The sequence below is a fragment of the Arvicanthis niloticus genome, chromosome 30, assembly GCF_011762505.2.
Source record: "Arvicanthis niloticus isolate mArvNil1 chromosome 30, mArvNil1.pat.X, whole genome shotgun sequence".
Lineage (NCBI taxonomy): Eukaryota > Metazoa > Chordata > Mammalia > Rodentia > Muridae > Arvicanthis > Arvicanthis niloticus.
Window position 1 is genome coordinate 22,373,697 of NC_133438.1, and position 14,186 is coordinate 22,387,882.

General features: G+C 37.8%; 1 protein-coding gene across 8 annotated transcripts in view; it reads left to right on the forward strand.

The window, feature by feature from the left end:
- Ahi1 (Abelson helper integration site 1) overlaps positions 1 to 14,186 on the forward strand; it is a 128,703-nt gene that overhangs the window by 19,409 nt on the left and 95,108 nt on the right. For all 8 annotated transcript variants that reach the window (XR_013108290.1, XR_013108292.1, XR_013108291.1 and 5 more), the window contains exons 10-15: positions 1,317 to 1,440; positions 5,278 to 5,507; positions 6,795 to 6,901; positions 9,412 to 9,530; positions 11,470 to 11,600; positions 13,087 to 13,227. Coding sequence is in view for 5 of the 8 variants with exons in the window: in XM_076928087.1 (XP_076784202.1) it covers positions 1,317 to 1,440; positions 5,278 to 5,507; positions 6,795 to 6,901; positions 9,412 to 9,530; positions 11,470 to 11,600; positions 13,087 to 13,227 (852 nt within the window). In the remaining 3 variants the exon portion in view is untranslated. The remainder of the gene's footprint in view (positions 1 to 1,316; positions 1,441 to 5,277; positions 5,508 to 6,794; positions 6,902 to 9,411; positions 9,531 to 11,469; positions 11,601 to 13,086; positions 13,228 to 14,186) is intronic.

Below are 14,186 nucleotides of genomic sequence, written 5' to 3' on the forward strand. Positions count from 1 at the left end.
CCGTTCCGGTCCGAGGGTCAGGGTCTAGCGAGAGAGAGAGTGGGGATAAAGGGGAAGAGACTCGAAGAATGGAGACAAGACAGAGATTCTGATCAAGTCTCGTTTATTGAAGGGAATTCGGAGCTATTTATAGGCTTTTGCCACGTGCCTTGTAGGCTCGTGGATACCACGTGCCTTGTAGGTGTTGATATGATGTAAGCCTTACAGGCGTCTATAGCGTGGACAGCACGTGCACTGCAATGCTTTGCAGGCTTGGATAGCACGTGCGCCTTATGAGCATGTATGGTGTAGATAGCACGTGGACAGCACGTGAACTGCAATGCCTTGCAGGCGTGGCTACCACGTGCACCTTGCAGCTGGGGCCAGTAAACAGCAACACAAAATATGTGGGATATCAGAGTGTGCTTCAGCTGTTATAGGCTATTGAAAACCAAATCTTTCGTCAGGGTATATGGTTCTAGATGGCTGCAAAGTTGATCTAGCCGCTTTCTGCTAAAGTCGGCTCCCGACACTCCTCCATTGTTGCCGGGATTGCAAGCTGGTACAACCACTCTGGAAACCAGTCTGGCGGTTCCTCAGAAAATCGGACCCAGCTATACCACTCCTGGGCATATACCCAGAAGACGCTCCAACATATAACAAGGACACATGCTCCACTATGTTCATAGCAGCCTTATTTATAATAGCCAGGAGCTGGAAAGAACCCAGATGTCCTTCAACAGAGGAATGGATACAGAAAATGTGGCCCTGTTCTTATTAGCCAATTGTCCTGCCAGTTTCTTTGAGCCCTAATACTGTTCACCATGCTCTGTCTGTCTGTCTGTCCAGTTCACTCACTGCACATCCCACTGTGCTCCACCATTCTCAGATAGATTTCTTCCTCACAGTGGAACAGTTACATCTCTCATTACATCCAAAACTTTTGGAATTTAATTTTTTTAGAGGAAAGTAATACCTTATTCATGAGCCCCCAAGTTGTAAAGTACTTAAAATGAAATGCTATGTAAATTTTTATTCATTTTTTACTAGCAAATTATGAAAAGTTCTTTTGGTATTCTCACAATGTGAGAAACTGAGAGCATATTAAAGAATATTGCCAACATTTAGCACATATAAAATGTTGTGTAAACTTGGGATTAAAGCAAATGAAAATAGTTCTTGGGTATATTTTGAAATTGTGTTAATGTTACAAATATTTTTGGTTTTAATTTTATAGATAGTGCTTAATTTTTATCTAAATTACTATAAGTTGTGTGTTTATATATTTGTTGAAATAAAGATCTCCTAGAAATTTAATTTCTAAATATTTTTATTAGTATATGAAATTCCTTCTGGACGTTTCATGAGAGAATTGTGTGGCCACCTCAATATCATTTATGACCTCGATTGGTCAAAAGATGACCGCTATCTCGTTACTTCATCCTCTGACGGCACTGCCAGGTTAGTATACATTCAGGAAGAACTTACTGTGTATGTTGTTTGCGATCAAGGAACGCTACAAGAATATAAAGCAGTCCATATGCCCCTGACATCTTAGCTGTGCACTGTGCAGACTGACTGGTTCACAACAGTAAAACTTACGGCAAGTCGTATCTTTTATTTGTGTAATATATATCATTTCTGGCTCTTGCTGGTTTTAAATGATTATATGTAAACTGCTAATTAAATCTTGCAGAGAGGTTAAATGTTTGAGATTTGTCCTGTATGTATATGATGATTCTGTCCTCATTGTAGGCTTGACAAAGGAGCTCGAATCCACTGGTCAAAGTAAACCAAGTAGATCCTCAGTTAAGCACCCTACAGCTTTATAAATTATAAATATTTGCATTTTCACAAAGTCAGTTTTATCTCCTTTCAATTAAATATGTTTCACAATACAACATTTTTATTTATTATCTGATTATTCAGTTTTTTTTATAGTCTTACTTGTAGCTCAGGGTAACCTCAAATGTGCATACTTAATAACTCAGCCTCCTGTGTGCAGAGGTCATAGGCATGTACAGCATACCTGACTCAATAAAATATGTCAAAAGCTAATACTTCAACTCTGTTTACATCTTTTAGCTGTTTGTTTAACCTTGAATATTTATGATAGTCAAAATATGACAAAACATGATAAAATGAAAGATGTGTGTCATTTTTTATGTGTCATTTAGATTAGACAGACATGTTCTCTTCAGCCTGGGAAGCTGTTACTGGACTCACTTTGAGACCCACGCTAACCTCATTCTCATTTGCTCTCGCTGTCTCCTGTGCTTGCTTAATAAACCATGTGTTTTCTAATGCCTGGGCTCCTCCACTGGTCACTTTGTCAGCTTCCCTTTTTGTATAACTAGTGATCAGAATGTCCCGTTGTTCATATTTAAGTGAGAGACTGTAACTAAGGACCGTTCACTTCCCTTTCTATTCACTGGGAGACGCGCTACTCCTCGAAGTGTACTTGGTATTGTCTGGCAAACTCTCTCAGCACAGCCGTCCAGTAATGCTAGAGAAAAGGGCGGAAGCTTGCTGAGATGTGACTATGGGTTTTGAAGTGCTGAGTCACCTGACCACTTAGCCTGCTCAGCCGTCTTTCCTCACCTGTGGGCCACAGATCCACACCTTCAAGGCCTCAGTTTCACTATCTTCCATCTTTCATTAGGTTATGATAGGCCGATTGTCTCCATAGTGGCTATAAGTGGGACTGTCTTTTATAATCTGTGCCTGACTTTTAACAAAGTACTGACTTTTTACATCTGTATGGGCATGGACTCCTTAATCAATTAAAATCCAACCCAGAGTGCTAGTAAAGCAGTCACAACCCAGCCTGAAAACCTAAGACAGTTGGGACCCACATACTGGGAAGAAATGGCCCACGTGTGCAGATCACTCCTCACCTTTACATATGCGTGGTGGCGCGTGCATAGCCACAGGCATACACACACAGAAAATAAATGTACGTTTAAAACTGTAAAGCCAGTTGAGATTTCATCGTTTCTTGAAGCTGCCATGGGCATCCACGAGCATACAATACGGTTCATTGTTTTTCTCTAGCATTAAAATTGGCAGGAATTCAAGCTCTATATATCATAAAACTTCTGTGAATGCATAGAAAAGCATCATAACTGGAACTGAGAAGACCAGACCTTTGAAAGAGAGAGGGTATATTAGTAATGAGTGCTTTATCTCTGAAAGGAAGGTAGCACAGTGACCCTGCCCATGAGCGGCAGAACTGTGGGTTTCTACCTCTGACTTGCACTCTGTTCTCCTGACATCACTGTGTGTTTTCATTAGTTTTTCCCAGTGTCTCCTGTGTCTGGCCTGCTAGCTCTGTCATCCAGCCTTACCTTATTCTCTCCTTGACTTGCTTCGTGCACAGTCTGGTCCTCTCAGATCAGCAGCTTGTGATACAGTGGGACAGATAACCACCCGTGCTGGCTCTCCAACAGGCTGCTGTCTCCCAGTTATACACATTTCACACAGTCCGTTGTAGCTGCTTTTAGGATATGTTTTTCTTTCCCAAGTCTAGAGACATTTTTGTATTTTTGTCCACTCTAATTTGCATCTCCTCATTCTTTATGAACAGCTGAGAAACCATGAATACATTTCCTTTGATGTTGGAGCTTACTCTTGCTTTAAAAAAATCCACTAAAAAGTTCAGCTTTTCCACAAAAAAAGAAAATCTTTATTTAGAATACATACACATCTACCCTATACTGTATTTAGTCATTTAGAAGGTCTTCATTTCATTGTTATGTATGGTATTTCAGATAATGACCTAAGACTCATTAACAACCGACTGAGGAATTTACTTTTAACTATCATGATATTCCTTTCAAACTAGCGATTTTGTTACCTTCATCTTAGTTCTATCTCACTTAGCATATGTTCATTGAAATCTGTCTGTATAGTAGCTTGTGCTTTAGTAATCAACGTATATTTTAATCAGCTGCTGAGAAAACTCAAAATACCTATTTTGGATAAATAGCTTGACTATATTTTTTCTTTTATTTATAATTTGGTTCATAAGTCTTAGGCAGTAATTTATAAATCAACTATAAATTACCAATACAAATATACTCTTTTGATTTTATTCACCTAATTCATAATATAAAATACCTTTTGACCTACACTCATAGAGCGACATCGTATTGCCTGCTTTCACCTGTCTGACACATGCACCCGGGCATTTAAAAAGAAACGTAGTGGTTAGCATAAACATAGTGCTTAATGTATGAAAAAGTTGTTCTCTGCCAAAATACCAGAATTCTTTTACTCAGAGCAGGATATGCATAAAAGTGCAAACACAAGGTTCTGAGTTCAGATCCCCAGACCTGTCCACAAGAGCCAGGCACAGCAGCACACTCTACAGGAGCAGAGGACACAAGGATGCCTGAACAGCCTGTCTAGACCATCAGTGAGCTTCTGTCTCAAAAAATAAGGCTCAAAGATTGAGGAAGTATCATGCTTTGGTCTTCACATGTGTGCACATGGGCACATACACAAAGGATTTTTAAAAAGGAAATTGGTTATTTAATTATGATGTGCAAGTGTTTAGGACCTAAATGTATATTAATTATTTAGACTTCGAAATACAAATAAAAAGTTATTAGGCTCTCTAATTCTCTTGGCCTCCACTAGGAAACATTTTCAGAACCAGTTCATACAACCTAATAGAAAACTCATTAAAAGTTTCGTCATGTCTTTTAAAATTATTTATTTATGTATGTGTGTATTTAATTATGTGTTTGAGTGTTTTGCCCGAATGTGCGTATGGTCACCATATGCAGGCCTGGTGCCTGCAGAGGTCAGAGAAGGTGTCTTGGATCTCCTGGAACTGGAATTACAAATGTTTATGCGCCACCATGTGGGTTCTGAGACCCTAACCTGGGTCTTCTACAAGAGCAGCCAGTGCTTGTAACCTAGCCGTCTCTCCAGTCCCCTTTCCTACTTTTTAATACATATTATACTAATATACCAACTACTCACTGTACATTTACTCAATATCAAAAATAGTTTTAAAGTAAATTATGTCCAAATAGAAATAAATTTTAGTTTTACAGTATAGATTAGTTATAGATAAAATGTATTTGATTAGAAATGATTTTGTAAAAAGCAAAGTGAGATCATCTAGTCCCATCTCATTTGTGATCAGCATCATGATTTTTATAAATACTAGTTTACGTTTGTTGGCCATTGCTTGGCATTTGCTCACCTAGGATTTATTGCCTATATTCTCCTAAAAATGGTTGGAGAATGCTTTGTACTTGAAGTCAGTTTCTTTCTCTCCTTTTCCAGGGTTTGGAAGAATGAAATCAACAGCACAAACACATTCCGAGTCTTACCTCACCCTTCCTTCGTCTACACGGCTAAATTCCACCCAGCCACACGAGAGCTGGTGGTTACTGGATGCTACGACTCTGTGATACGGATATGGAAAATTGACGCAAGGGAGGACGCTGCCATATTAGTGCGTCAGCTGGATGTGCACAAGAGCTTTGTCAACTCAATCTGCTTTGATGATGAAGGTATATCACAGAGTGTGCTCACATCAAGAGTACTTACCCGAAGAATCGAGTCCTTTATTAGTTGGTGCTTGTAAGAGATGTGCTATATTACTGTTTGCACATATTTACAGTTATTTGTAGTTTCAAGTAATGAGATAAATCTGATAGTGAAAGTATTCTGTTAATAACTTTAAAGTTTTTAAGTTCCTAGTATCTGTATTCACTTACCATTCTTTGTTCTAAAAGCCCTCATGTACTGCATTTCATAAATATATTTATTTGGGTTAGTGGTTATTATTTAGTAATTGCCTTTAAGAACATTTTAAATTAGGTTGTACAGAAATAAAAGAGATGGGAAAAATTCCAAAAGAGTGTTGTAAATACATCTGCTGGATGTATTGACAGGATTTTAAAACACATGTAGAAGGGAATTTGCAAATAATTAAAGGACCTCAGCATTTGAATAATATATGTAACATTTTAAAATACAACATAGGCTTTTATTGGTAAGAGAATAAAGAAATTCATCTATTAACTTGTCATTTTATATTTCAGAGATTAGACATGACAGCTGCAGCTATAAGCATCTAAAATAATATTTAGAGAAAAATAATACTGCAATATACTCAGTTCAACTTTAGAGATTCTAATATAAGAATATACTTTTCTTTTGTCTTTGCTCAGAATTAGAGTCTAATATATGGCAGTATTCACCATATAGTTGAATAAGCTAATTTGTAAACTATTAAATTCACAGTTCCAAAAACCATATTTGTTAGTGGTGATGTGTAATGTAGTCTTACCTGGCCATGATGTGGAACCTATATGTTTTCTGGGTCCCATTCAGTTTTTTAAAACTGGTATTACAATTTTTAAAATTCTCTGATCATTTCAAATTTAATAGTCACTATAACTGTGTTTACAATGTATATTAAAACATGTATTTTTCTAGGAGAATAAACAATTACAGAGGCTAATAATAGACACAGATACACACTGGGTACCTGAGATCCTTGGAGTGTGAGTGTATGGGTGCTAGACAGGCAGACTACATTGCCCATTTCTTTTTCCATTCAGATAAATGACAAACGGAAATGTTATCAAAAATGCTTTTTAAAGGTGAAGAATTTACTTAAGATAATTGGCATATTACTATGCATTTTACTTTTTAACCTTTATAAGTTGAAAAACTCTTCATTGACAGTTCAGTGCTTTGACTGTTTGTCTAAGTCATGGCTTCCCCCAACTTCATACTTTGTTTTTATAACTTGTGTGATGTTCTTGAGTGAGTACTTGCTGTTTTACCAGGTCACCACATGTACTCAGGAGACTGCATCGGGGTTATCGTTGTCTGGGACACGTACGTCAAGGTGACTGACGTGCAACACTCCGTGCGCCATTGGTCGATAAATAAGGTACAGAACCACATTTTATAACCTGAGGCTTCATGGAGGGACTGCAGGAGAATCAACCACAGGACTGACTTCTAAAGGACCATGAGGACATTGAGTCTGTCCTTTGAAAACTTAAGCTTCTCTTGGTCCAGACGCCCACCTCAAACCTTCCTGCTGACCACAGTCTGGAATTACTGATTCACCGTCTCATCTTTCTGAGAGGGGACTGGTGTCAACTCAACTTTTGAGTGTGGTCACACTTTACTCTCTGCTTTTTTAGGCCCTGGACCATGGTAGGCAATGACTTTCCACTAAGCTACAACTTCAACCCATTTGTGGTCTTCTGAGGTCCAATCTACAGAATGGCAGTAGCTGAAATTCACATTAAAATAGCATATATATCCTATTGCCACCTGTAACTGACAGCTAATTTTCTGTTATTGGTATCCTGTGTATTCTCCATAATCTAGTACAATCACTAAAAACAGCATCTGTAATGTAGGTATGGTGGGGATTGTTATTTAATCACAATAATTGCTCCGTTGAAGTTTGCTAATGAGAGAGACAAACAAGGAAGTAATTCCTTCTGGGATAGGGTATTCTGGTCTATAAGCAATTGTGCAGTTTGATTTTTGTAGTTAAAGATGTAAATGAATTGGTAAGCTTGAGCTTTTGTTATATGTTCTGCTGTACTGCTGTGGCTTCTACCTGGAACTGCTGCAGGGCTCCGTCAGCTGCTAGGCCTAGATCTGCTAGAGGAAAACCTCTAGGTAAAAACTATGAAGCTCAAGTGAGAAGGGGGCCAATTCAGAATCCTGCCCTGGGTTAAGGGATTTTCTTAGACTCTTTAGACTTTAAGCAAAGTTATTTGGGGAGACAGCTCTGCTCAGCAGTAACACCACTAACTCCAAAAGCTTTTTGAATTTGCAGGGTTTTTCTCCCTTGTGGCAATCCCAAAAATGATCATTGGTAATCTTTTTTTAAAAGTTTATTATGTACATTGAAGGTTATAGCGTGGTTGAGAGCATACATATATTTAGTAAAATGTTACTATAGTGAGTCAAGTTAACATAACCATCATGTTGCATTGCCCTTTTGGTTGTTTGTAACAGAGAAGCTGAACTCTGTACATTTTGCATGATTCAGTGCAATTTCATTACATGTAGACTTCATATTGCATACTCAGTGACGAGCTGTTCACAGTGTGTTCTGACCTAAAGCTTCCTGTTTCCCCCACAACTCAGTTTCTTATACATTTAACTCTTAGTTTCCACATATAAGTATTTAACATGTCTTACAGGATCATCCCTGCTGTGACAAAAATAGTTTTGTTTGAGGAGATTAATAATATTAGAGAGGAAAGAGAAGAGATGTGGATGGATGGATACATTCCTTAATGCCTAGTATCTTCAGCCCTGTTCATGTCCTTTGTGGAGCTATGTCTATTCACTCTTTTCCCCAATTATTTGTTTTGCTGGTACTGAGCTTGTGTGTTTAGGGATTGATCTCTATTGGGTAGATGTGCAGATTACTTTCCCAGTGCGCCCCCTGTAGTCCATTGTGCAGATTACTTTCCAGATGTGCCCACTGTATTCTGTGAGCTGTTGCTTAGTCTACAGTACAGCTGCCTTTAGTTTAATGGACTCCACTTTATGCATATTTTTGTGGCCTAAGTTTTTAGTATTGACCATTCTCCCCCAAAATATTGTGAAGGCCAATACTCAGCAGCGTCCCCTCTGTTGCTACCAGCTGTGTAGTTTCTGGTTCTCATTCAAGGTTCCTGGAGATGGTTCTCAATGCTGATGTCTTAAACGACACTGTCCGTTACTTATCCTCACCAGCTGCTGCAAATAACTGGAAAAAGGCAGCAGGAAGGAGTGGAGTCAAACTTCCCAAAAATGATAATAATCTCAGGCATACAATGCAGATATCATGCCTGGAGCACTCTCTCTGAAAGCAAGTGGAGGTTTATGAGGAAAGAGTCAGCTCTAAAACTTGATGTGTCACTTTTGAATTTATAAAATACTGAAGTTTTTCTTGCATGATATAAACATACAGGGCAGTGTGAGAAGATGCATGTGAAGTACTTCTTTTAAGAATTGCTATATCTTGAGAAAGTAAATGGCATATAATAATTAAATACAACACTAAATAACACAAAAATCCAATTTGCTATTTTTATTTTTTCAATCTAAATTGAAGTTGCTAAAAATCCTTGTTACTAATAATGTTAAAATATTCAGTGTAGTAGAATTGAAATTTTTGGGTCATTCTTAATTTTATTTTATTTTGTTGAGAAATGCTATTATATTGTTTCCCATGATAACCTGAAACTTACTTACTGTATATGCCTCAAACTCATGGCAATTCTCCTGCTTCAACCTCCCAAGTACTGATATTATATAGGTAAGATCTTGTTCTCAACTGGAAATGGCATTTTAGATTTAATTTGTCCTTTATAAATGGTGTAACATGTAACATCAAACATGTCAGTATCAATAGTTTGACTTTTTTCCCCCTCACCATTTTAGGAAATTAAGGAAACTGAATTCAGGGGAGTTCCAATAACTTACCTGGAGGTTCATCCCAATGGAAAGCGTTTATTAATCCACACCAAAGACAGTACACTGAGGATCATGGATCTGCGTATGTAAGTATCTTAGAACTAGTAGGATAAGAACGTCAGTTGGTTTTTTATAATTATAAAATGTAGCTGTGTTTTTGAGTAGGCAGTGTGGCCCTAGGCCACATCTGTAGAGATCTTTCTGTTGCTTCTTACATCTGATGAGTGAAGACCAGGGGTGCATGTTATGTGGGGGACTAGGACAGCCCCCACAACAGAGAAATACTTGACACTCCTTGAGTAGCTCTGAGGCTGAAATGAATCAGTGGTTTCTATTTTCACAACGAAAAGCAGACACTCATACTTTGGTACTGGCCTAGACTACAATATATATAACTGAAGGAGGCGCCTCTTGGCTAATGCTCTTTGTCTTTGACTTTAACAAAGGAAAGGATGGGAAATTCCTTACTATAAAAGGCAAGCAGAGTTGGTCAAAGGCAGTGTGCACTGCTAGTATAGTTTTTGTTGGTGTTACAATACCATGTGAAACAGACAAGAGAAACTATTTCCTGGGTTTGCTATTGTATTTAGCAATGCACCTGTCAGTCTATATGAGTTGATCCTGTACATACCTTTTCTGTGCCTTAGTTCTTCAGTGTTTCTATAATAGCTCAAGACCCCACCATGTACAATGTGGGAAAGTGATAGCAGAATTACCACATCTGAAGTTAGTAATCTCATTATTGGCTTTTGCATAACAACAAACATTTAGGTGAAAACATGAGATTAGTATTGTAATCTGAATATTCTTTTTTTCTATGCATAGTATCCATGGCATCCCAGTAGATAAGCCAGATCTCAATATGTGCATCTTAATGAATATAAATGTGTATATATAATTACTATATATATTACAGCAACAAGAAAGGTGACAGTTATCATTCTATTAAAGGTTCTGTTGAAATACTGGCCTTTGAATCAGCCTTGAAGGATGGAAGATGAAGGATTTCAGTAGGGTAGAAAATGAAATAGAATTCTAAGTGGGTGTGTGTTCAAGACAGATAGGCAGCCTGAGCATGGGTTTCTTGACAAGGAATACCAAGAGGGAAGTTCTTAAAACAGAAACTAGGACTAGATAAGGGGGCCAAGTTATTCCCTTCTTAAGCCCCATAAGATCATACCTGGATTCCAGAGGAGGGCTGCTTAAAGAGTCAAATGCTGCTTTTTCTAACCCTTCCCCTTTTGATGGATGGGAGAAATACTACGCCATATCCACAAGAGGTTTTGTGGAAGAATGAACTAGTTAGTAAGCAGAATGCTTACAACAGTAAGAGCACACTGTAAGAGACTCCATGAATGTTTTACTCAGTGACTCACAGTCTGGAAATCTAAACCAAAAATGTTAACACACACACACACACACACCAAGATTGCTAGGAGAAAGCAAGACATACACTAAATGTTGTCCAACAATAGAATATTTCATAAGATACAGTTAGACAATGACATGATTCCATTGAAATCAAAATGTATTCTCTGTTATCTGATACACAAACCCACTATTGATGACATTTTGGTTGAGTGAAAAAGCATGTATCTGGTTTCTTATCTTAAAGATTGTGAGCACTAGAGGCAGGCGGAGTTCTGAGTTCGAGGACAGCCAGGGCTACACAGAGAAACCCTGTCTCGAAAAACCAAAAAAAAAAAAAAAAAAAGATTGTGAGCACTGAGACAATGTCAGCTGTTGCTAAATGAGAAAGTCTATACATTAATTTTATATTCATATTTATTATTATTATAGTTCAGCAAAGGAAAGAAGTGTATCACATAAATTAGAAAGAAACAGAATTAATGCTTGTTTGTTGACTGTCCATCACAGAATGTCTACCATATCATATACTCTCAGAATTAGAGTTACTCAAATTCAGGATTTACAAATAGCATCTCTTACCCTCTAGTCCTTTAAGTAGTTAAGTTGGGTCGGTTTTGCATTGGTTTGTTTGTTTGTTTGTTTGTTTGTTTACAGATTGGCAGCCAGGAAATTTGTGGGTGCAGCAAATTACCGGGAGAAGATTCACAGCACTTTGACACCGTGCGGGACTCTGCTCTTTTCTGGGAGTGAGGATGGGATAGTGTATGTTTGGAGCCCAGAGACAGGCAAGTGTTCATCGATCTTAAAAAGTATTTGGTGAATGGGTTGGAAAGTTCAAAGTATATGACAACTACAGTTTTGAGTATTTTTAGAAAAATTCTGACTTTGTGTTTTTAACTATGTGTTTTATAATCAGGAAAAATTAGTTTCCTCATTACCCTGACAAAATACTTGAGAAGAAGCAGTTTAAGGAAGGAATGGTGTCTTTTGTTTTTTTTTTTGTTTTGTTTTGTTTTTTTTTTCTGTAGAGTTTCAGGGATATAATCTATCATGGCAAGGGGTACATAATGACAGTAGCAAGAAGCTGCTGTTCATATTGTAATGACAATTTGGAAGCAGAGAGTGGGATTGAGGAGACATTTTAGTCAGTAAAATAACTGTTTGCCATGTAAGTGTGGAGACGTGAGTTTGAACCTTCAGAAACAGAATACCAGCATTCCTGTGGCAAAGTGGGAGGCAGAGGTAGAAGAGCACCAGGAGCTCTTAGACCAGAGAGTCTACAGGCATGTGCATGTGCTTGCACATGCGTGTGCGCGCACACACACACAGAGAAGCCAACCTGTCAGCAGGCATAGGACCACTAACAAACTTCAAGGCCCACCTTCATTGACGTTTTTCTCCACCTCCAGGAAGGATCCACATCCTAAGACCAGCTCAGACCAGCTCGAGACCGAGTGTGCAAACACATGAGCCCATGAGGAACATTTACAACAGACCACAACAGATAGCTTTTGATAAAATTCAGTTATATTCTAAATATATATTACATTTGTTCTTGATTGATTGAATATCATTGTGAATTTCACATTATAAATCAAGGTTTATTTTTTTCAAGGCCTGTGGGATAGTTGAAGATGCTTGAAAAGTAACTTATGAATACCGTAGCACAAGGTATAGAAAAGTATGAGCTGAGCTGTAATTGTGGCGATGCCTGGTCAACACGGATGATGCGCTTTGACTGGTGATGAGACATGCTTGTGCAAGTCTCTGATGCCTGAGACTTCTGGATGATGACCCTAGGTATCAGAGACTTCAGCTGCTGCATCTTCTAGCTGCTTCAAGCAGTTAGTGCCTCAGCCTCCAGGAGAAAAATACAACAGAAAAATTGAGGCCTTGCTTGTTCTTCCCTGACAAGAGAGTTTCCTCAGTTACTGAGTTTTGTAATCCCTCCCCAGTTTTGCCAAATTCTTTTTTAGTTACAATTCACACACTTTTCTCAGGTCTCAGTCATACATAACTCTCCATTTACATCAAAACACTTCCTATGTATTTTGTTCCACAAAACATTGAAGAGGTTGGACTAAAACCTACAAAGAAGCCAACGTAGATAATTATCCCTCACAGAGGTACTCAGACACCTAGAAGTATTTACTGTCATGTAAATAATGTGAGCCTCATCGTTGCTGCAGAGATCTTCAGGTGAGATATAGAATAGTCTTGGAATGAGAAGTGTGTGGCAAAGCACAAGTTGCTGCCTTTCTTTTTCTTCAGGAGAACAAGTGGCGATGTATTCTGACCTGCCATTCAAGTCAACTATTCGAGACATCTCTTACCATCCATTGGAGAACATGGTTGCATTTTGTGCCTTTGGACAGAGTGAGCCGATTCTTCTGTATATTTATGATTTCCAGGGTAAGTCTACTACTTAATGTAAGTGAAGTAATGTTTACATTTATGATGGACCAAGAATCAGGAACACTATAAAGTCTACTAATAATTATTTCAAGTAACATAGTCTCTTTGAATATACTATATAAAAGAGCCAAAAAGATGGCATAGGCTGTTATTAGGATGTTGGAACATTTCACTATTTTCTGTGCATTATGAGCATGGAATTTAGATGTTAGCAAAAGTGCACATAATGAGGCTGCCATAGAGATCAGTTGATAAAGTACTGACCTAGCTAGCATGCATGGAGCCTTGCCTTTGATTACCAACGCCACATGAATGAACACACACCAATACACATATGGTGGTGTATGGCTAGTGGAAACCTGGTGGAAACAATGCCTATTTAGGTTTACAGTGGAAACAGGAGTTTCACATTTCTCCTGTTGTGTGTTGGTTTGAAGCCAACCTTAAAAAGTCTTAAAAACAAAACACATGACTGTGCTGTATTGGAATCACAAATAAATAAATGAAATCCATATAAAATTAGGACTATATCAACTTACTTTAAGTGGTAAATATTGTACAAAATACGGATTTTTTTTAATGTTTTAGTTGGATAATGAATTATTTTGTTATTTGGGTCTTGTTTGTATGTTAGGGGATTTGTTCGGTTTGGATTTTATTTATGTGTTAGGTTTTTTATTTATGTGTTTTGGCTTTTTTGTTTTGGTTTGAGACAGAGTCTTTGTAGTTCAGGCTAGCTTTGAATGCATTTTGTAAGTTTAGGGCGCCAGGAACTTAAGGCAGCCCTCTTGTTTCTGGCTCCCAAAATAGAACACTGGTTTAAGCTAATTTCTTTTCCTATGATTTTTTTTTTAAAGCAAAAATCTTTGGTAAATTTTAGTTAGGAAATTTTTAATATAAAATATGGACAAACTTTTAAATGTAGATGAAAATGGAATCTGGCAAAGATTATATGT